This window comes from Thunnus albacares, chromosome 2 (assembly GCF_914725855.1).
Source record: "Thunnus albacares chromosome 2, fThuAlb1.1, whole genome shotgun sequence".
Taxonomy (NCBI): Eukaryota; Metazoa; Chordata; class Actinopteri; order Scombriformes; family Scombridae; genus Thunnus; species Thunnus albacares.
Window position 1 is genome coordinate 14597813 of NC_058107.1, and position 20375 is coordinate 14618187.

The 20375-nt window shown below is 40.4% G+C and overlaps 2 protein-coding genes across 2 annotated transcripts; one reads left to right on the forward strand and one right to left on the reverse strand.

The window, feature by feature from the left end:
• The first annotated feature begins 3338 nt into the window (after positions 1–3338).
• si:dkey-96l17.6 (kinesin-like protein KIN-14E) lies at positions 3339–13057 on the forward strand. Its single transcript, XM_044367554.1, has 19 exons — positions 3339–3510; positions 3750–3871; positions 4280–4565; positions 4823–4903; positions 5037–5097; positions 5181–5326; positions 5884–6051; positions 6240–6403; positions 6557–6669; positions 6871–6977; positions 7520–7619; positions 7723–7915; positions 8237–8417; positions 8541–8778; positions 9200–9360; positions 9462–9566; positions 9665–9762; positions 9850–9928; positions 10053–13057. Exons 3-19 carry the CDS (start codon positions 4419–4421, stop codon positions 10101–10103), a joined length of 2193 nt encoding a protein of 730 aa, XP_044223489.1. The 5' UTR covers positions 3339–3510; positions 3750–3871; positions 4280–4418; the 3' UTR covers positions 10104–13057.
• On the reverse strand, positions 11411–18906 carry LOC122993415 (cytochrome P450 1A1). The gene is made up of 8 exons (XM_044367567.1): positions 18693–18906; positions 18132–18432; positions 17420–18037; positions 16528–16651; positions 16318–16407; positions 14497–14620; positions 14059–14145; positions 11411–13459 (listed from the first exon to the last, which is right to left on the reverse strand). Exons 2-8 carry the CDS (start codon positions 18420–18422, stop codon positions 13177–13179), a joined length of 1617 nt encoding a protein of 538 aa, XP_044223502.1. The 5' UTR covers positions 18423–18432; positions 18693–18906; the 3' UTR covers positions 11411–13176.
• Positions 18907–20375: the final 1469 nt, after the last annotated feature.

Here is a 20375-nt window from a genome sequence, read left to right on the forward strand (position 1 = left end):
CACAATGACCATGACATTGGTTTTATTCCACATTGACCCCTCTAGGATGTCAGACATCATTCTCTGTGGTCCAAAAACTATGCGTAAAGTTAATTCACTGCTTCTCCTCAGTGCAGTTCATGATATATAATGACCCTAACAATAGCTGAGGAAAGTGTGGGGTCTCCAGGTAAACAAATAAAAACAAGAAAGACAAAGTGATGTGAGTGTGTGTACATACTTTATGTGTGTGTGTGTCCGTGTGAGTGTGAGACAGCATCCAGTTACAATCTCTAACTTACACACGGGAAACCTGAGGACTGTTTGGGGCATCTTTTTACCAGCAGGCTTTGTGGGGTTTAAGCCAGTACCTGGTGAAACTCCATCTCTTCAGGTTTAATATTTAAAGACTGTTGAGAGTTTGGTTCCCCTTAGAGATCAGGATCGATGCGTCCTCGTCCTCCTGGTCAGCATAGCAGCACCAAAACTGAATCACACTGAAGGGATCAGATCTGCTCTGAGACCAGGGAATTAATTTATCATCAAGGCAAGTTTTATTCTTTTTTTTCCTGTTTGTCAACTTTGCTAAGATTTTTTTTTCTCATATAGCACCTTGAAAGCAGGGAAATTGAAGAACAAAAATAGACACACGCACTCAAACTTTGGGATTTTCAGTTTTTCCTGTTGAGAAGCTCGTAGTTTATAGCAGCTTGTGTAGGCTAACAAAAGGATTTTACTCCTTGAGTGAATGTGCGGTGTGAGCTTTTTGACATCTGCAAATAATTTGAAGATAGAGTTTTTGATGTAGATTAAAAATATTTTTTGAATTAAAATTGAGAGATTATTCATCTTTCCGGGATCTTTGTGGCTTTAAAATGATTTTAAGCATCTTTTCTCTACAGATTTTGGACAGATCCAGTTGCATGTACTCATATACAAAGATCATACACAACAGCAGCAGTGACAGTTAAACTACATTCAAGATGTATGTGAACTCTTCTGGAGCTGAGAATGGATCCTATTCACTGACCTTTCTGGGAAAGAAAGTAGGGAGACATCACTCTGTGGCCCCTGCAGGCAAGCAACGTGAGTATTAAACACAGCAACAAACACCTGAGCTTTAGCAATGGATTGAATGAATCTTTACAGCAGTTAGGACATCCTTGTGTTCATTTCTATATCAAAAAGATTACTGGAGCAGCACCACTGCAGATTATGGGCTGTAGAAGAATCTGTTCTGAGTGAGAAATGTGTTACATGCAGACAGATAAAGGTAGATAAGGTTTAAATATTACAGCTACTTGGCTGCCTCTGTTGTAAAGCAGCGGCACAGTCAGTGTATCAGAGCAAATATAACACATTGTTCCTGGAAGGGTTTGATTGGAGATCTGGATATGAAGCCCAGCCAGGTCCACCAGATCCAGACTTAAACACACACACGCATGCATGCACACATACAAACAGACAAGCATCAAGTGAAGTGACAGTAGCTGGTGGTCATGCCAGCTGTTGCAGAAATGGACGCAAAAATGTTTTTAAGTGTGTGTGGTTTACAGTTTGATATGGCAAGCACGCAAATGTCTTCGTGTTCTCATAAAATATATTAAGACAGGCCTCATGCCAGCATTGCATCACTGTAAGCTCCACCATCTTCCGTCCAGATGTTTTCATTACATGAAGGCTATCTGTTCCTCTGCTGCACCTTCGTTCCAGCATTTCATCTCACCTCCATCTGCATCCATCCACAATCTGTCTTATCTACATGATGTGCTCCATCCATAAATAGAGGGGGGAATCCAGGAGTAAAAATCTAATCTTATCCTGAATTTCTGTGTCTGTATCTAAATTTCCTCTTCACATTATGTGCACCATCTGTATGCAAATTTTTTGTCAGGTGCCTGGGAGGCCACTAACCAGTCTACAGGCCCTGAGGACCCTGTGGTGTCCTCGCGGCTTGTACGGGCCCCAGTGACAGCGCAGGTGCTGGAGGATTTGCCGGGCAGTGTACCAGAGCTGAAGGATGAGAGGCCATGTCCAGTAATTCATAACACACAGTTTGACCCATATGAGGACAACACAGCAGGTAAGACCAGTAGAAGCAACAAACACACACACACACACATGCATCCAATCATAATCACTTTTACAAGATAAATTACCAAACAGTGGGCTTTCATTCAATAACCTTTTATCTAATGACTTTTAACCTCAAACTAAACTCCAAACTAAGTTTTTATCTTGCTCTTGTTTTGAGTTTTTTGCCTTTAGGTTTACTCTGGCTGCTATCTTACAATCTGCTGTGTTTAATTTTATGATATAATTTCTGTTTTTCCACTGAAAGGTGTTTCTGGGAAGACGGTAACAGCTTGACGGCACACCCACATTCCTGTACGAGGAAACAATGAGGATAGAGGGTGGGATGGGAATGTTAGACACAGAGAGTGATGAAATATTCAGTAGGGGAGCCATTTAATGTAATGTGTCAATATTCTAGATAAGCAGAGATGGATTACTATCAATAACAAAAAATAAACAGGGATTAACAACATCATCTTCTTCGCTCAGAATGATTATTAGAAATGATTCAATATGTAATATTAAAGAAAAAACCTGTAAATAGACACTAAACTGAATACTAATCACTTATCATAATCATAAAGATGTAAAACATGTTTTTAATCTAATGAATAAAATGTCAACTGTCTGACTGAGGTTCATGTGTTTTATTTTCCCCATTTTCATTTTTAAAGCCACACTTCACACCTATGAACTGCATCCATGTCAGAAATGTTTAAAGCCAAGAAAATAATGATAAATACATTATAAGCAAACATTTGTATAGATCAGATTTTCATCAGAAAAACTGGCAAAGAAACATGCTAAATAACTTTTTTTATACTTTAGCCAGTTGTTGTGTGATTGGTTTGTTTGCTTTAGAGAGCACACACACTGACTTACACACACGCTAGGGAGTGATTTATGAACTCCAGTGGCCAATAAAACTATTTGCTTAGGTTGACATTCATCTGATCAGTGCAGTATTATGATTATGAATATTTGCTCTTCTCTTCAATTAAATGACTGAGATATAATTATCTGGTTTGCTGGAATACTTTTGTTTTCATTTTTATTACTATAAAAGCAATATCGACTGAGAAAAACTCTCAAAATCACAAACCAACCAGAAATGAATTTATGAGCCTGTGTTCTTCATTGTGATGTTTTCAGTTGCAACCTTTGACTGATTAATAAGGGTGTTGTGCAACTTATGTCACATAACACTATATTGCAAAATGAGTGGGCGATACTAGAATCTGTGTTACAAGACTTGATGTCACTCTTTCTCCTCTCTTCTTCTTTCTCTTTCCCATTACTCCACTTCTTAAGTTGATTCCAACTCTCCACAAACAATTTGCTTCGTTACTCAAGCTGTCGTTCATCACAAAACTCAGTGGATGAAGAAGTGGACTGCGTTCAGACGTTGGATCGGTGCTGATCGGAGGAAACACCCTGGACAAGAAGTCAACCAAGGTGCAGTAAAAAGATAAAGAAATGTGTGGAGAAGGAGGGGTGATAGTGTGAGTCTGTGTATAGGTGAGAGGAGGGTGCTGGTGGGGCAGTGTGAGAGATACTGCAGGTGAAGGGATGCCCTAGAGGTGCTCATGTTAGGACAAGTGAGGTCTTCTATACTGATCACCTGCTTATTGTGAATTTGAGGCTATACCTGCTTTGAACTGAATTGTAATATACAGCATGAGCTTTTTCTACAGGCCAATCAGAATCTCAGCTGTCAGATAGCTGTGATGCGACAGATCAGGCGACAGCAACTGAGCGATCACAAGATGTCAAGATCTACATCCCCTATGAGTCAGCTGAACTCTGCATCACTCAGGTACAAAAAAGAGCATCATAGCAGGAAAGCAGCACAGAACAAAATGTGTGTTTCTCACAGTGGCAATGAGTTTTTATTTAGAATATAATCAGTCGATACCACAAGACTCACAAAATTATATCCATATTTCACACCAACAGTGTCAGAGCAGATAAAATAACTTTTATTTGATCTTATGAAACAGTGAATACTGAATATTTTTCAGTGTGGTTTAGAGATGTGTCCAGTTGTTCAGTGCTAGGGCATGCAAACACACAATGCAGTCACTGTCAGACACTGTGTTGTGTTCTCGTTCATGCTCACATGGCTGCCCTGATGCTGCTTGTGTAGCCCTGGAAGACATTTGATCAGCATATGATACAAGAATGTTATTTTTTGCAAGTGAGGTCTGTGGTATGCACTGCGCAGATAGCCGAGGACATGGAAGCGATGAAGAAAAGACATCTGGAGATGGTGCAGGAGCTGGAGGAGAACTTCCAAATGACAGCACGGGAGAACCAGGTGAGAAAGTATCTGCACATGTGTGTAAGTGCACTGACAAATAGTAATGCAATGCATTTGGTGTGATCAGGAATGGACCATGCAGAGGATCAGATGTCATTATCAGAACAAGTTGAACACTCTGAGGAGAATCCTGGACCTCTACCAGGAGAAGGTGGAGAAGAAGAACGCTGACTGGGAGAAGAGAGTAGTGGTCAGTGTTGTTCATTAGTCAATCCATCTGTCCCTATTTTTTCCCTTTTTTTATCTAAATATCAATCCTTTCTCCTGCAACTGCTTCTTTCAACACACTTTGTTCTTTCTGGTGGTTAAGTTAAAAAAATGCACTCAAAGTCTCAGATTCTACACCAAACTTCATCAGTCATGTAAATGCACGTTACAGTCCATATAGTTGTAATATTAAACTGTAATTTATGTATTTCTCTATATTCCTGGTTCTGTTTCCTGCAGGCCTTGAGTGCACAGAACGAGCAACTGCTGGATGAGCAGAGGAGGAGTAAAGAAGAGGCCTTGCGGTGGCACAGAGAAAAGGTTTGATAAAATTTGATGCAGGCCTCATAGCTTCTTATGCCATCGTCTGAACTAGAGCACCCCCTTGTGGCCTTATTTGAGTATAACTATCGAGGCTACTGGCAACTGTTTTATCAGACCAACTTTCTTTTAGAGCAAAATGTTGGAGTTGTTCTCCAACAGGCTGGACGTCCTGCACAGCCACCAGGCCTCCAGTGAGTCTTCATGCATGCATTACATGTGTGAGTAATCACTGGCCTGATATAACACCTTAATTAATGTCCGTTTACGGTAACAGCACTACAGGAGCTGCAGATGGCCAGACAGGAAGTGGGTAAAGTCCAAGAAATATTGATGCTATCATCTCAAGAGCAGCAGCAGGAAGCAGCTGAGGAAGGTGTAAGCTCAGAGAACAAAGGACTATCAGCTCAACAGCAGACTGTGGTGGGTTGAAATCAGTTACCATTGCAATCTGTTGCCCATATCTGAGGTGCACAATCTAAGATTACAAACATATCAACAAACAACCTTCTAGGGGACAATAGACAGCAAAGCTCATGTTGCACAGCAAGGTGAAAGACTAAACATAACATCACAAGTTCAAGATTTGATTCTGCCACATCACATTCTGTACAGTTTCCTGAACTTTCTTATCTTCATTTTTTATTATCTAGATATTTGAATAACTTCTTGGTCTATGTAATGTGTCCTTTTATTGGCCTGATACATTATGAAGGAATCTTTCAATGTTTAGAGACAGGACAACAAGTGCAGGTATATTGCCCATGTAAGCCACATTTAACACCCATGATTAATGAATGCAAAATAGATATTTGATACTCTGGGGCTCCCCACTAAGCTTTGTTAATTGGCTACTAGGATGGCAAAACTGACGTAAAACTAATAACTGAGCAATGGTGTTTTGGCATTCATCAAAAAGTTAGTTATTAGGAAGTTTTGTCTGCTGGCAGCTGTTGCCTGAACCATGGTTGTATTTGCAGGTCTGCAGTGAGTCTGAGCGACCACTGGAGGGAGCTAAAGCCCGTCTGGAGGAACTGAAGGAGAGCTTGTATCAGAGGGAGAGAGAGATCACAGAGCTGCTGGAGGCAGAAAAGAGTCCCATCCCTCAGCCACCCTGCAGTGTTCTCCTTCCCACTGTCATACACAAGGTGCTGTTCAACAAATAAAATTAAACTTGTGTGTAAATCAACTGTTGTCAAATGCTTTTAAATATGACATTCTCTTGGTTTTTTTTACTAGAGAGATACGTTTTGTTCTGTTTTCTTATACATCCTCCTTTTTTGTATAGGAACTTTGTTGTGTTGACAATGTAAAACTACAGTGTTTTGTCTTTTAGGCTCATGCCATCTGCTCTGCTGTAGCTGAGACCAGAGCTCTTTTGGACCAAATGATTGAGGAGAATCTTGTTGCTCTGGTCAACGCCAGAGACGAACTGGACCGTCTACAGATGGCCAGAGAAGACAGCAATGACAGAGAGGAGGAGACCACAGACCAAGAGGGGTTAAAGATCATGGAAACAGTTTACAGAAATAAACAATATATGGCTTTTTGTTGGTTGGAATATCGCCACTTAAAAAATACTATATCAGGTTAAATTGTGCCAAATTATTATTATTTTCTGAAATTAATAACTGTGGACTGTGAACCTTTCAGGTCAGATGAATATGAGTCGAGTTTGTCTTTACTACAAGAAACTGTGAGGGAGTACGAGGTTTCTCAACTGGCTTTAGACTGTATCAAAACTGGAGAAACCCCTCTTGTGAATGGTAAATAAATATCTTAAATAACCTGATGCTTTCAATCAATGACAAATGAATGGTAAATACATTCATACATACGTGCATGTAATATCTGCATCTTCACAAGATCACTTCCTTGCAACTATGCATCTGTTTTGGCGCCACAGTTGGCTAACTGAGTGTAGGGAGCATTACTTATATCAGTGCCTTTTTTTCTTTTCTGCACAGATGATGATGCAGTCTCAGAACTGGAGGACCTCCTGGGACGAGGAACAATCAAAACCACAGAGGGAGTGAAGAGTGTTGGCCATCAACTTCTCCTGCTGCAGGATCAGGTCAAGATTGCATCACTGGTCCAACGAATCCCGGTCCTTACTGTTTCACCATGCTGGTAGACTAAGGGTGCTTTGTAAACCACAGGAATTGTTGGAGATACATATCATGCCTGTCCTGTTAGTTTTGACACCTAGAGTAGATTAGGTTTAACTATTCATTATAAGATAGTGTTCCTTGTCATGGTGCAAGAATCATTCAGGAATGAGCAGGAACATTCAGGTGAAACCATGCTGAGGACCCAGCCACCTCAATCCCCTCATACTGGTTCCACTGCACACCTTTTGGATGAACTCAAATACAACATCTACAGCAACAAGCATAAAGCACCAAGGTCTGCATGGTCAACTTTAACACTCAGATACTACAGCTCCCCTGTTGACTCAAAGGAGCCCATCAGGGTGGTAAACAGGGGTCATTATTTTAAGTTTCCAGATGCATAAAATAAAACTATCTAGGTTATGAATTTATTGTTAAAAGCTGTCTTAATCCAAGGGGCTACAAATACATGTTTTACATCAATCTGTCATGCTTCTCTCTCAAGCTGAAGCAAGTCAAAGACGAGAAAAAGAAGATCATTGAGAACTACACTTCAGAAAGGACATTGAGGAAGAAATACTACAATATGGTGCAAGACATGAAAGGTACACGTTAGGATTCAGTATGAAATTAACCACATGTGATGGTGCCTTACTACCGGTATTTTTGGGTGTTTAATGTTTCATGTCCCTGTTTTTATTTCTTCAGGTAAAATCCGAGTGTTTTGTCGGATACGACCAGTGAGTCGATCCGAGACTGTGCAGGGTGGGGCCATCGTTGTGGATAAAATAGATGATTACTCTGTTTGTGTGGAGACCCCACGTGGGCAGAGGGAGTTTCAGTTTGACTGGGTGTTCAGTGCTGAAGCCTCCCAAGAAGACCTGTTTCATGACACCAACAGGTGAGGGCAAGGGTGTAGGTTTCTAAAGCGGTGGGAGGGTGAGCAACAACAGGACTTTCCAATCAGTGACTGGTACATGAACATACACATTTTTTTTAAACAAATATTCTGTAACAAGCATATAATAGAACCCAGATGTGTATGTTTTGATCCACAATAAATTTACAAAATGGTTTAAGCTATAAATTTGTGCTAACTCAGCCTTATAAAGGTACAGTTACTATTAAATTGATTGAGGTGACGGGGGGGCCTGTAATCCAAGACTCTACAGATGTTTGAGGGGTTGACAGCTCAGCAGCTCAGAAGTTACTTTTCTCACAGGCTGATCCAGTCGGCTATTGATGGTTATAACGTCTGCATCTTTGCATATGGCCAGACGGGCTCAGGGAAGACCTTCACCATGGTTGGGGACAAGGAACAGAAGAGCCCCGGGATCATGCCGAGATCTTTTAAGGCCATATTTGATATCATACAGGAGAACAGCCCCAAATTCAGCTTCAAGGTAATAACAATGTATCAGCAGTATACCACCACAGAACCTTTGCTCATTTCTTTCACCTTGTCTCACTTCCCTTTTTCCGTCCTCCTCTCCTCTTCTCCGTACTTGTTCATTCCTCTACCTCAGGTTTCGACCTATATGCTGGAGCTGTACAATGACAGGCTGCAGGACCTCTTTGTGAGCCTGGCTGGTGAGGCCCATGCACAGCCCCAGTCTCATGGCCAAACCAGGCGAGTGGAGATCAAGAGGAACAGAAAGGGGGTTGTGTTCGCCCAAGGAGCAGAGACAAAGGAGGCCTCCAGTGCCCAGGAGCTCTACGCTCTGTTCCAGCAGGCCTGCGCCAACCGACACATCTCTGCCACCAGTGAGTTCTCTATACCGTGCAGTGTCGCCCAGTTCAAACAAGGCCCTGCTAAATGGTTTGGATTAATTATGTTATTTACAGTCAGTGTGACGGTACAGTAGCTTGGTACATCATTACTGGACTGAGCAGGGAGTGGCACAGCATCGAAACTGTGAATCAGCATGCTGTAGGAAGAGGAACAACTTTGTTTTATAGATACACACAAGTCATTGAGGTCCTCACATGAAGGACCTGATGAATAAGTAATGGAGAGCTACTGTCACTAAAAATTACAAAATGAATAATTACAACTAAAAATATAATCTGTTTACATCAGACAATAACAAATTTGTAAAAAGCTCACAGGGTTAGATTTATTTGCTCTGAATAGTTAAAAAGAAACAGTATTTAGGATTCTTTTTGTTTTGTTTTGTTTCCCAAGAGATGAATGTGGAGAGTTCCCGCTCCCACCTCATTGTTGGCATCATGGTGGAGAGCAGGAATCTGACCAATGGGAATGTGAGCATCGGGAAGCTGAGCCTCGTGGACCTGGCAGGCAGTGAGAGAGCAGCCAAGACTGGAGCCAAGGACCACCAGCTGAAGGTTTACTCACTTGTTATGTATTGACTAACCTACCAATGCTCAATTGATTGAATGTATCAGAGAAGATTTCACATGACCTCTATAAATATTCTCCTCTACAGGAGGCTAACTCCATTAACAAGTCTCTGAGTGCCCTGGGTGATGTGATATCAGCTTTGTCTGCTGAAATGCCCCATGTACCATACCGCAATAGCAAGCTGACTGAGGTGATGAAAACAGATTATTATATTTTTACAGAATGCATCTCAACCACTGGTTCTCTTGGATGAACAGTCATCTGACTTTCAAATTTGATCTCCCTCAGGTCATGCAGGACTCTCTGGGTGGCAACGCTAAAACACTCATGATCGTCAACATCTCTCCCTCAGAGTGCAACCTTGATGAGACGCTCACATCACTTGTGTAAGAGATTAAAACTGAGACAAATATTATCATTTATCCGAACACAAAGTCTGAACCTTAACATAAAGATTTCCCTGAACCCTTCAGTTATGCAACAAGAGTCAAGGCCATAACCAACAGTGCTCAGAGAAATGTGGAAAGCAAAGAGATTGCTCAGCTAAAAGAGGTTTGTTACTGTAATTACAGTCAGTAAAGCCAAAACTTCAATTTATATTTAGGATAAAACAGAATTTTATCAAGATGACCGCACTCATACATTCATACTAACTTTATTTCTCTTTTTCTGATAGTTGATCATGAAGTTGAGATCAGGACAGACAGTGGAAGAGGAGGACGTCTGAAATGATTGTGTTTGAGATGGTTGTGCTTGAAAAAAGCACATATTTTAAATGATTCAATGTTTAATTTATTGAGGTGACATCACTACAGGGGCACCAACAGTTGCATTCAGGGGATTGCGTGCAGTTTGTTAATCGGTGCTGCCTGCCTGGGTCTATAGAAGGAGGCCCCGTAATACAAGGCCCCACGTGTAACTGAAGAGGCAAATAGGAAGTCAGTTGGCCATTCAGTTTGCACTCCTATTGTATTGTGTAGTTTGTAGCCCATTAGAGCTTGTTAGGTTAAGTCTCCAGAGCCAAGCTGCTGCTACAGCTACTGTTACGGGGGGGGGGGGGGCATATCACATGGCTGGGAATGGACACGCTCACACATGCAAAGGCCCTGTCCTGTTGTTCTTGTTTTCTTTTTTCAGACAGGTTCACTAAAATTAGAGCTTTATTATAGTGGGTAAAGACAACTGTAAGGAGGGAGGGCTTTAAAGGTTAATACATCAAATGAACTCCCAGGTATTACTTCTCTGTAAATGTGCAGATAGTAATGTGTCATATGGGTGATTAACTGGGAAAAACAATAATTTTATTTTGGAGCTGCTCCTTGTTTTGTTTTTGTCTCACTCAAGGTTTTGGCTCAGACAAAAGAAAAAGTCACAGCAAAGTCGAGGCTTCAAACAGAAATTGTTTGAGCCAGGATGGCATGTTGGTGCTGATGGGGGATAAAAGTTTCTATTAGTAGACTATTTTTTGTCTGAAATTGGGCCCATTCTGAATTGTTCAGCATTTTTAATCTATACCGAGGGCCCCACAAGTTGTTCTCTTTGTTACGGCACATTAGAGCCATGTTTCCTAGCTTTGCGTGCTGTGGTTTATTGGCTGCTTTAGATCAGAGGCCACTCAGCACATGTTCCCTGTGATTTGTTATTCTTTAATGACAGCCATGGTTTAAATCATACTGTGAGCTCTGTGGACCAGAACAAAGTGAGGGACAAAGAGACAGAGCGCTATGGAAAGCACATGGAGAGGGAACAGGGTTGATGAGGCGGCTGCGGTCTCATCCTCCGGGTGTGTTTTGTTAATTAATCGACACAAACCAAGTCATTGTAAATGGTTTGTATACATGACCACACACAGGCGGACTGGGAAAGATGCCTTTAATGCAGTAAATGGCTGAATGCCTGCTGTCATCATAAGACAATGTTGGCAGGTCTAGAGGCCACTGAGGACAATCTGAGAGTTACAATACTGTAATACAGTAAAAATGTTGAAATGAAAATATGCTTGAAAATATAAATAAGACTAGTGCAACACGGAAGTTAAGCATGTTCTTTTTTATTATCATGTTACAAGTTTCACTTCAGAGTATGATGTTCACCATACAAAGGAAATGTTAGAAGCTCATGTTCACTATTTCACTTTACAATATTTTTATATTTTACTACTTTTATCATTAACAATATGTCCTTTTCCCTTGTTTCCTTTCTCCTTTCCTTTCAAGATTATTTTTAAAAAGCCTGATGACATTGTCAACTATAGTCCAGATAACATTTTTAACTCTTTGAGTGAAACCTTTAAAGAGGTAATTCAACATGTTCACAGTTACAAATAATGATTTAAAAAAACTATATATACCTGGATGCCTATGACAGTTATGATATCAGATCAACAAGGATAATTATCTTGGATATTAAGGATTATAAATTCCTTTCAAGCAATGTGTGCTAAAATGTAGCTATTCTACCTAATTCATCAATCAATTTATGAGCCACGGAACATTGAATAAAAACAGAAACAATTACAGCTGGTTCCTCCCAAATGAATGTGATATGTCAGGACTTAAGGACCAAAAATCTTGAAATTTTACAGCAATTGCTGATCTTACTGGAGGTTAGGGAAGAGAGGTGTGACCAGGGGGTTACAGATTTGGCACAATGTTGGAAAAGACCATGAATCCTCAGAAGACTTTCCCTGGAGAGATACAAGTTAAAGGGAGATAAAACTGTCTTGAACGTAACTTTCAAATAAGTTCCTATAAGTTATTCTGCTTAACTCCCCTTTTGTTCAAACAGATGCTGCCATGCTTCTTTACATTCAGCTTATGAAAATAGAAATGCCTGATTTCACACTTCGCTGTCCTCTTTACCCCCCTTAAAGATGTCTGGGACTGTATCTAATCCGGGTGTGTGGGAGTTCACAGTACTGATGCGTGTGGAGGAGGATGTTCAAAAAAACGGGGGAACTTGTATGTCTTAATATATATTTTTGCATTATTTCTTTAGAGAGCCACTGGGGGAGATGTGATGGGAGCAGATGACAGTGTATGCCTTGAAGCTAGACTAAAAGAGGAGGAGGAGCCAGGGAAGGGGGATAATGACAGGAAGAAGATGAGGAAATAAGGGGAGTGAGGAGATGAAAAGGATTCTAACTGATGGGGAGGAGATCGGAGGAAAAGTTGAAAGAGAGGGAAGTGAAAGAGTGAGGATGAACCTTGCATGAACACAGTTTGAGGCCTGGAGTGCTGATTACCAATCTGTAACACCCTCTCTCTCCCTCCCTCTGTGTGTAACTGTAACTAATAACTTAAGATGAAGGCTTTTAATGAGGGGCTGTAGTTTCATTTTTAATTCAGTGGGACAGGAAGGCAGATGGACTTTACCCTACCAAAGTACAGGCACAGAAGCACTTTGAATGACCCTTTCTCAGCAAATATTGTGTCCCAAAACAAACATGAAGTTAGTTCATCTATTCCTACAATCAACACAATTTTTATGACTATTTTTCAATATCTTATGCATGGAAAAAATGTCTACTTGTCAGCATCTAGAAACACATTTGTATATATATATATGTAAATATATATATTTCCCTTTTTGTTGTTTGAATGTGTGCAAATCAGAAACTCCAGTCTGTGAACAAATATGTATTAATGAGAGGTACTGTATCAGGTATTGTGTTAGCCAAAAATGGAGGCTAATAGTAAAACCACAATTCCAGTAATATTTAACATTATTAAATTAAAACTAATCCATTAATAGGATTTGTGTTGTGATCCACATAGAGCATCACTTGAGTTTTTGCGGGTCTAAAACCTCGAGGAGATGGTAATCCTGTAAGGACGTGGTTTCATAGTCAGACCAAAATCGGTGCTAAGATCCAGCTCTTGACCTGGAACATTTTGGATCCGCAGCCCATGGAGCAGCGTGGTGAGAAAGACAAACATCTCCAAACGTGCAAATCCATCACCAAGACAACGTCTCTTCCCCATGCCGAAGATGAGAACCTTCTCCGTCAGCTCCTTGTTGAGAAGCCCTGATGAACTCAGGAAGCGTGCAGGGCGAAATGTGTCTGGGTCACCCCAAAGATCACTGGGACAAAGTGAAAGACATAAAGATCAATAAACCACTGACGCAGATGATAAAGAACATAAGTTAAATAGAACACATGGAAGCCAAGAAAATGTACTTATCAACAGGAAATTAGATATTGAGAGAGGAGAGAAAGAGACAGTCGGATAATTTGGGGCTGCCATGCGTTATTTAGGATACTGGACAAAAAAGAACTAAAATGAAGAGTCCATGAAAATCAAATGTAACAATCACCTCCAAATCTTCCCCTCACTTTAAAGTAAGACAAAGCAGGAGGATGACACTACGTTCATGACCTGCTTACCTAAAGAGAAGGCTACTGCACCATCCATGCACAGGAAGTTAGCAAATTCAGTGCCAAACTGTGAAAACATCTGCCTAAAAAAACACACCTGAGCACTGTAGTTCAACAAGACTCTTTGACAAACAACTACAATAACTTTAGGGTAAGTATAAAATATACAATTCATAAACCTGGAATGTGCGTTACTATGCATTTTTGCACCTTTTGACTCTTTATTGACATAATGACTGACAAAAATTATGCACAAGTCAAATTCAAAGTCATAATTTTGTGTTGATCGCTGACAGATACTCACATATCATGATTGACCTGATACTGGTTGATGAAGACGCAGGTATCTTTGGGAATGAAGAATCCATTAAGGGTTATGTTTCTTGTGGTACTAAAAGAGAGGAAAAGAGAGGAAAGCTTTAACAACAATACAGATCATCTTAAAGCCCCTGAAGGCATGATTTTAAATACAAATTATTTATCCTGTAATGCTGATATCCTGATTGATGTATTTCTACCTGAGCCCAGCCTGCTTCAAACCATGAGGAAAGCACAGACAATAACACAGATAATCAACACTCTTTGGTGAGAAATAAACAACACTGTTGTAATGCTGGCAGGAGATTTTGTGATCATGTAGAATCTCTTCTTTCATAGTAAGAAGCTGATTGAGAAAATGGGTTTTCAGGGCCTTTAAACCTGAATGTACTGCACTGCACTATAAACACAACTATTGGCTTACCAGTGAGGTATGGTGAAAGGGACATAGGAAGCATGACGAAATACTTCATAGATGAAAGCCTCAGTGAAAGGCATCTTGGGCTTATCTGAAAACCGTGGCAATCTGGAAGTGCCAATGTGGTCATCTGACAAAAAACAACAGGAACAACAATAAAAGACAAAGCTATAGGAATTTGGGCAAAACTGAGCAGCCCTCTTTCTCTCCTGAGACATAACTTTCACCTAAATTTGTGTGCTGGATTATTTGAAAGCTGCAGCTCAATAAAAAGTTGTGTCCTTTAGAGGACCCAAAGGTCAAGTTCCACCAGCACTTCCTCAACCAATGAAATGGTCTGGAGACTTAAACTAATAGTGCATTCAGGTGCTCCTCTGCAACTTGGGAAGTTTTTCACCAGGAGGTTTCCCCATGACAAAGTGGTAAATACCAGGCGTAAACTGGGGCTCCATGTTCTGTAATACTTGAGTTTACATTACAGTGTTGTGATATTTTACACATTATAAGAAACTAGCAAAACACTCAGTGTATCCATGTAACTTAGTTAGTTATACTTTTAGTTAGTTTTCAGTCTACTCTTCAAAACAACTAAAGGCTCTGTGTCTGTAAAACTGCTGTATGTATGCTGTGTGTAACATTGCACAAATATGCACTTTACAAATCATTACAATGACATAGACACTGCACGTTCATCTGTCAAATGAATTCAAATGTTTTTAATTAATCATTCAAAACATTTAATCAATTAATCATTTTTAGTCAACAAATGTTGACAACAAAGGACTAAAAATTCACTCATCAGGCTTCTGGTAAAATGAATAAACGCTGCTCAGTCTGTTAATCAAACTAAACATGTTTTTACAATATCAAATTCATAAGTGAAGAACATTAAACTGTGTGTTTGATGCCTTGCGTGTTACTGCCTTTGTGTCAGTCTGGGACAACTCTCTAACCTTTCTTTCTTTCTCTGGCTGTTTGTGCCTCCCTCTTTCCATCTGATTCATCTCGTCTCCTCTTACAGCCCTCTCTCACTCTGCCTCTCTCTCCCCCTCTCTCTCTCTGTGAAAATGCAACGTGCCTCAGAACAGACAGCACCAGTTCTGTCAGCCCACTTCAAAAGTAGCTCTGGCGTCAGCAAATTGGACTCATCTTTTGTGAGTTCCTCTGGTGGCTGTCGGATTCTGTCTGTCCGGGAAGGGCACTCGGGTTGGCCATTGTTAGGTTTTTGTTATGTTGATTCTGCCTACGATCTTGATACTCCCTAACAGACATCACAGATGCCTGGATACTCTTGGGTTAATACATTTGTTACAGAGAGATGCATTTTCCCATGGTTGTGTTCTTAAAAACAAGTTTCACCTTGTTGAATATTTCTCTTGACGTACATGCTAGAATACATAACATCAGAGCTAAAGCTGATATTGATCTCCATAAATACTGCATGTCTCAAATACAATAATCTATTATATGGCAAGCAACCTCTTCACCGCAAAGGTTTCTTTGGTGTGTTTTTTTTTATAACAGACCACTAGGTACAATCTTTGTTCATTAGTGATGTGTTAATCATTAATGAGCGGATCTATGAGAAACACTAAACCATGAGAATAGACAGGCCTTTGTTCTTTATGATTTTTTGTCTTCTTTTCTCTACAATAGTAGATTGAAATGAAAACAAAAACATTTGTTTCATGCCACAATGCTCAATGCTTATTACCATGAACACAAAGTTTTACCAGAGTTCCCTCTGGCTCCCAGTAAAAAGGGTTAATTTGGTACACAAAGACATGGCACTCGCTGTTAAATATCATATAAGACATTAGACAGTACCTATCTCCTGGTGTATTCTGTCCTGGATGTCTGGAAACTTGATGAGGTACAACAGGCTCCACTGTAAACCAGCAATGATGGTGTCAAATCCTTTTGGAAATCACACACAACACAACAACAACAGTGAATATGGAGAATTGGCCGTCTTCATCGTTGTGATTGATTTTATTGTTATTAGCACTACTCATCATCATTCCCAGTGTGTCTGACCTGCACCAAAGATGTCTATGACAGTGTGAATGATCTGAGAGTTGGAGAGCATAGACGTATCCTTATTTTCATCTCTGTCTTCACAAAGTGCAATCAGAGCGTCTGTTATGTCCCGGATACAGTTCTACAACAATAACAACACACACACACACACACTAAATATGATACACTTGGCACCTAGCAAAATGACAACATCAACATGCCAGTTGTAGACTTGTTGTCTTTCTTCTTAAATCAATATTATCTTTGGGATTATGCAGAAATAGATGTTTAATTTTAAAAGCAACAATTAGGGCAGAGACATTAATCAGTTATGGTACGACGCGTGTCTTCCAGGAGGTTGCTAATTCCTAATTAGAGTGCGTGCGAACATTTTAGCTCCTCTGCACAAGAACAAAGGTCCCTCCCAGGGAACTTGTTTGTTATTTTTTGGCTTCAGTTGCACTCACAGCTACTACTGTATGAGAGCAATGTCAGATTACTAAATAGTGGACAGCAAATTAGTCGGACAGATCTTCTAAAAACAACACTTACAGACACGCCATCCACCATATTAGGCTATCCTGAAAATATTCTGTAGATTTTGTGTGTGAAAATGTTCATTGTGCAAGAATAGAATAATTATCATCAAATCAGCAGACAGTTATTATTTAACAGGTCATTGTGGTGGCTTGTCTTGATACACATGTGATGTCTTTATCCCTTTATTTTGAACATCTGTATTTCAGTGCATGCTCCCAAATGTTGTCATACAAAACAGCATTGGTTTCATTAAAGTGTGATCACATCAGTGTGTATCTTTGCATTGTTTTGCATTTTCTTCCAGTTTGTCCCAAATGATATATCACACATCACAAACAATACAATGTATCTACTGGCCTCCTTACTGTACCTTATCAAAGGTGTTGATGTGTTCCTCGATGCTTCGCTCCATGAATCCATTCATCCTGCGGATGTGCTGGACCATCTTTCTCAGAGATGGACTTGGAAAGTAGCGGAACACAGGGAAGAAATCAGCCAGGTTCCCTGCTGCAAAGATCCTCAGGACCTCGTTGTTGATGTGGACAATAGTGAGGAACTCCTTGTCATTGTAGTCATACCTTTTCCCAAAACAGAGTGCACAGACCACATTTGCCACTGATGTTACCAGCGGCATCACCGGATCTATACCTGTCATATCTTCCCCTTTTTCCATCTTAGCAGCTTGTTCCCGAATCACCTCCAACATCTCAGCAGCCTCAGCACATACATGCTCCTCCAGCAGACAGGTGGCACCAGACCCCCTAGGTTCAGCCTGGGAGAAAGACCTGAGAGCATTCTTACACAGCTTCTTATGCAGCATCCAGGCAGGTCCATACTTCTCGCTGAAGGTCATACTGGTCCCATTGGCTACAGCAGAAAACGTAAAAAGGTCAGGTCGCCCAGCAAAAGCTTCCCCCTGCCGAACCAGTGCTTGCCTGATGGTGGTGTATCCACTCAGGACGACAACAGTCAAAGAGCCCAGACGCATCTGCAGTGTATGAAAGAACAAATTATTGAATATAGAAATGATTGAACATTTAGCCCACTGCCCATCACAAATGTATAAAACACACGTTTTATACCTTGAAAACATCGCCATACTGGAGCCTCAATCGGGTTAGAGAGAGATGAATCTGGTCCCCCATCTGGAGCAGATTACCAACAAGCGGCCAAGGTGTGGGGCCAGGAGGAGGGGGGTATTTCATCTGGTCCAACTGGGAGTAACAATTCAGGTGGAAGAGGGATCTGTGGCTCTTACGGCCCCTGAGAGCCATCAGGAGCAGAGTGAGAAGACAAAGAGCAACAGTGACACTAGACAGAGAGGTACAGGGGACCTCCTTGATGGGTAGAGTCCCAAACGCTAGTCTCATCATGCCAGGTTTACTGCAAAAGTGGAGACAAAAAGAGAGACCCTTAAAATGCAAAGAATGTGATAGCTTGTCCATTAGAGAGAAAAAGAAAAAATAACTTCTATTTATATCTATATCAAGAAATTGTGACTGCTGTTCAAAATAAAAAGAGTTTTTTTTCAGAGGAAGTAAGTAGATAGCTTGATGAAAGGTGAAAGGTGAAAGGAGAAAAAAGCAACAAATGAACAAAGACAGAAAGGAATCACAATATGGCAAACAATTCTGAAAACTCACCATGCAGTATCTGCTGTAACTTTGGTGTAAAAGAGCTGGTCCAGGGCAGCAGACAGCAGAGCAGAGACCACAACAACACTCAAAGGTCTGAGGTCTGATCCTCTGGAGCTTTTTGATCAGAGTTGCTCACAGTCCAGGACGTCCCTTCAGCCACCGCCGGGCCCCCTGCAGAGGGAGCTGCTGCCCGCACACAATAGAGAGGCGCACATGGCGAGAAACTTGGCTCAGGGTGAAGGACCAGCTCGGCCCAGACAGCCAGTGACCACATCGGCCCATTTGACTGCAGACCGGAACCGCTAACAACATGAGCCCCTCCTCTCCAGATCGTACTCTCCCTCTTGTTAAAGGCTGTCCTCACAAACTATTGGAGGCCGTCTAAATTACATTTTTTAAAGATGTGCAAATTTACATTAAGTGTTTGGAAGGAAGCTATATACGTACATAAATACATATATGAATTTCTATGCAGTGCAAATTGTGAAAACATCACTGAAAACACTTGGTTGAAATCTTTCTACAGTGGGCCATAATGTGTATTTTTACTTTTTAGTAAGTATCACCTGGCAAATGCACATCCATACGTTTTTGCAGGTGCTGGGTAACAAAAAATATAAGCCATAATGGGTACTTTTTCTTTTCAATGTCTGTGATTATTCCTGATGCTGTATGTCCTTTTGTCCTGCCTGGCTGTTTTTCTTTCTCTCTCTTGAAAAAGACATCTTTATGTTAATGAGATATCTCGATTAAATAAAGGCTTTTTATACTTACAATACTTACATTTTTCTGGTACATCCTGCTGGTAGTTTTCCTTAAGTAAAACTTTGAATGTAGGACTTTCAGAGTAACAGAGTATTTTTATATTGTGGTATTAGTACTTTACCTTAAGTTTCTCTGTGATCGCCTTAAATCTGAGTTTAAGCCGTGTACCTGTGAGCATGGTTTGTGACATCACAACTAATTTAAAACTAACTAGCTTAAACAAGTTTGATGTGGATTTATGAAACCTCCAGTAAACAAACACTGAAAACTGACTTTTGTGTGAAGTAGGAGACATTTTATGACTTTTAAAATGAGCAATATTTGCATATTTATTGAGTCTGGATTTTGCAGTTAGGGAGAATGAATAGGTCTAAACACAGATTACTAAGACACACATTAATGTGTCTGGAGTGGATCTTTAAGTAAAGGATCTGAGGACTTCCTCTGTCACTGGTTCACAGACATCAGCATTATTTTATGAGCTATATCATTTCTGTAATATGTCACAAGGGGGCACTCTCTGTCTATTTAGATTGATCCCTGCAGTTTGGACTGAGCTCATGCTTTCAGGCTGCAAGATGCTTTGATTTGTCAACGACATGCAATGCAAACACCTGAAATTGTGTGCAAAAAATAAAAACTGAACCCACACTTCTCTGACACTCAACAATAACGGAAAATAACTGAAAAGCTTCACATTGCAGAGCTATACTGTTTAGTTACTGGTCATGCCTTCAAGTTGTTAATAGCTACACCTTGAAAACACTTGCCAGCAATAGTTATGAAGTTCACACATTTGTTACAATGGTAGAACAAACATCTTCCAAAGAAATATTGATATTTGTGCATTATGTGGGAAACAATACATGGATTTGTCCACCATCATGACAGAGCTGCAAAGTTGCCTGCTGTTAATATAATTTG

Coding starts and splice junctions, on each gene's coding strand:
- si:dkey-96l17.6 (XM_044367554.1), top strand. CDS start 4,419: ATGCAATGCATTTGGTGTGATCAGGAATGGACCATGCAGAGGATCAGA. Junction 8,418..8,540: donor GCCCCAAATTCAGCTTCAAG/GTAATAACAATG, acceptor CCTCTACCTCAG/GTTTCGACCTATATGCTGGA. Junction 9,361..9,461: donor CCAAGGACCACCAGCTGAAG/GTTTACTCACTT, acceptor TCTCCTCTACAG/GAGGCTAACTCCATTAACAA.
- LOC122993415 (XM_044367567.1), bottom strand. CDS start 18,422: ATGATGAGACTAGCGTTTGGGACTCTACCCATCAAGGAGGTCCCCTGT. Junction 16,408..16,527: donor CATAGACATCTTTGGTGCAG/GTCAGACACACT, acceptor GATTTCCAAAAG/GATTTGACACCATCATTGCT. Junction 14,146..14,496: donor CCTTTCACCATACCTCACTG/GTAAGCCAATAG, acceptor CCTCTCTTTTAG/TACCACAAGAAACATAACCC.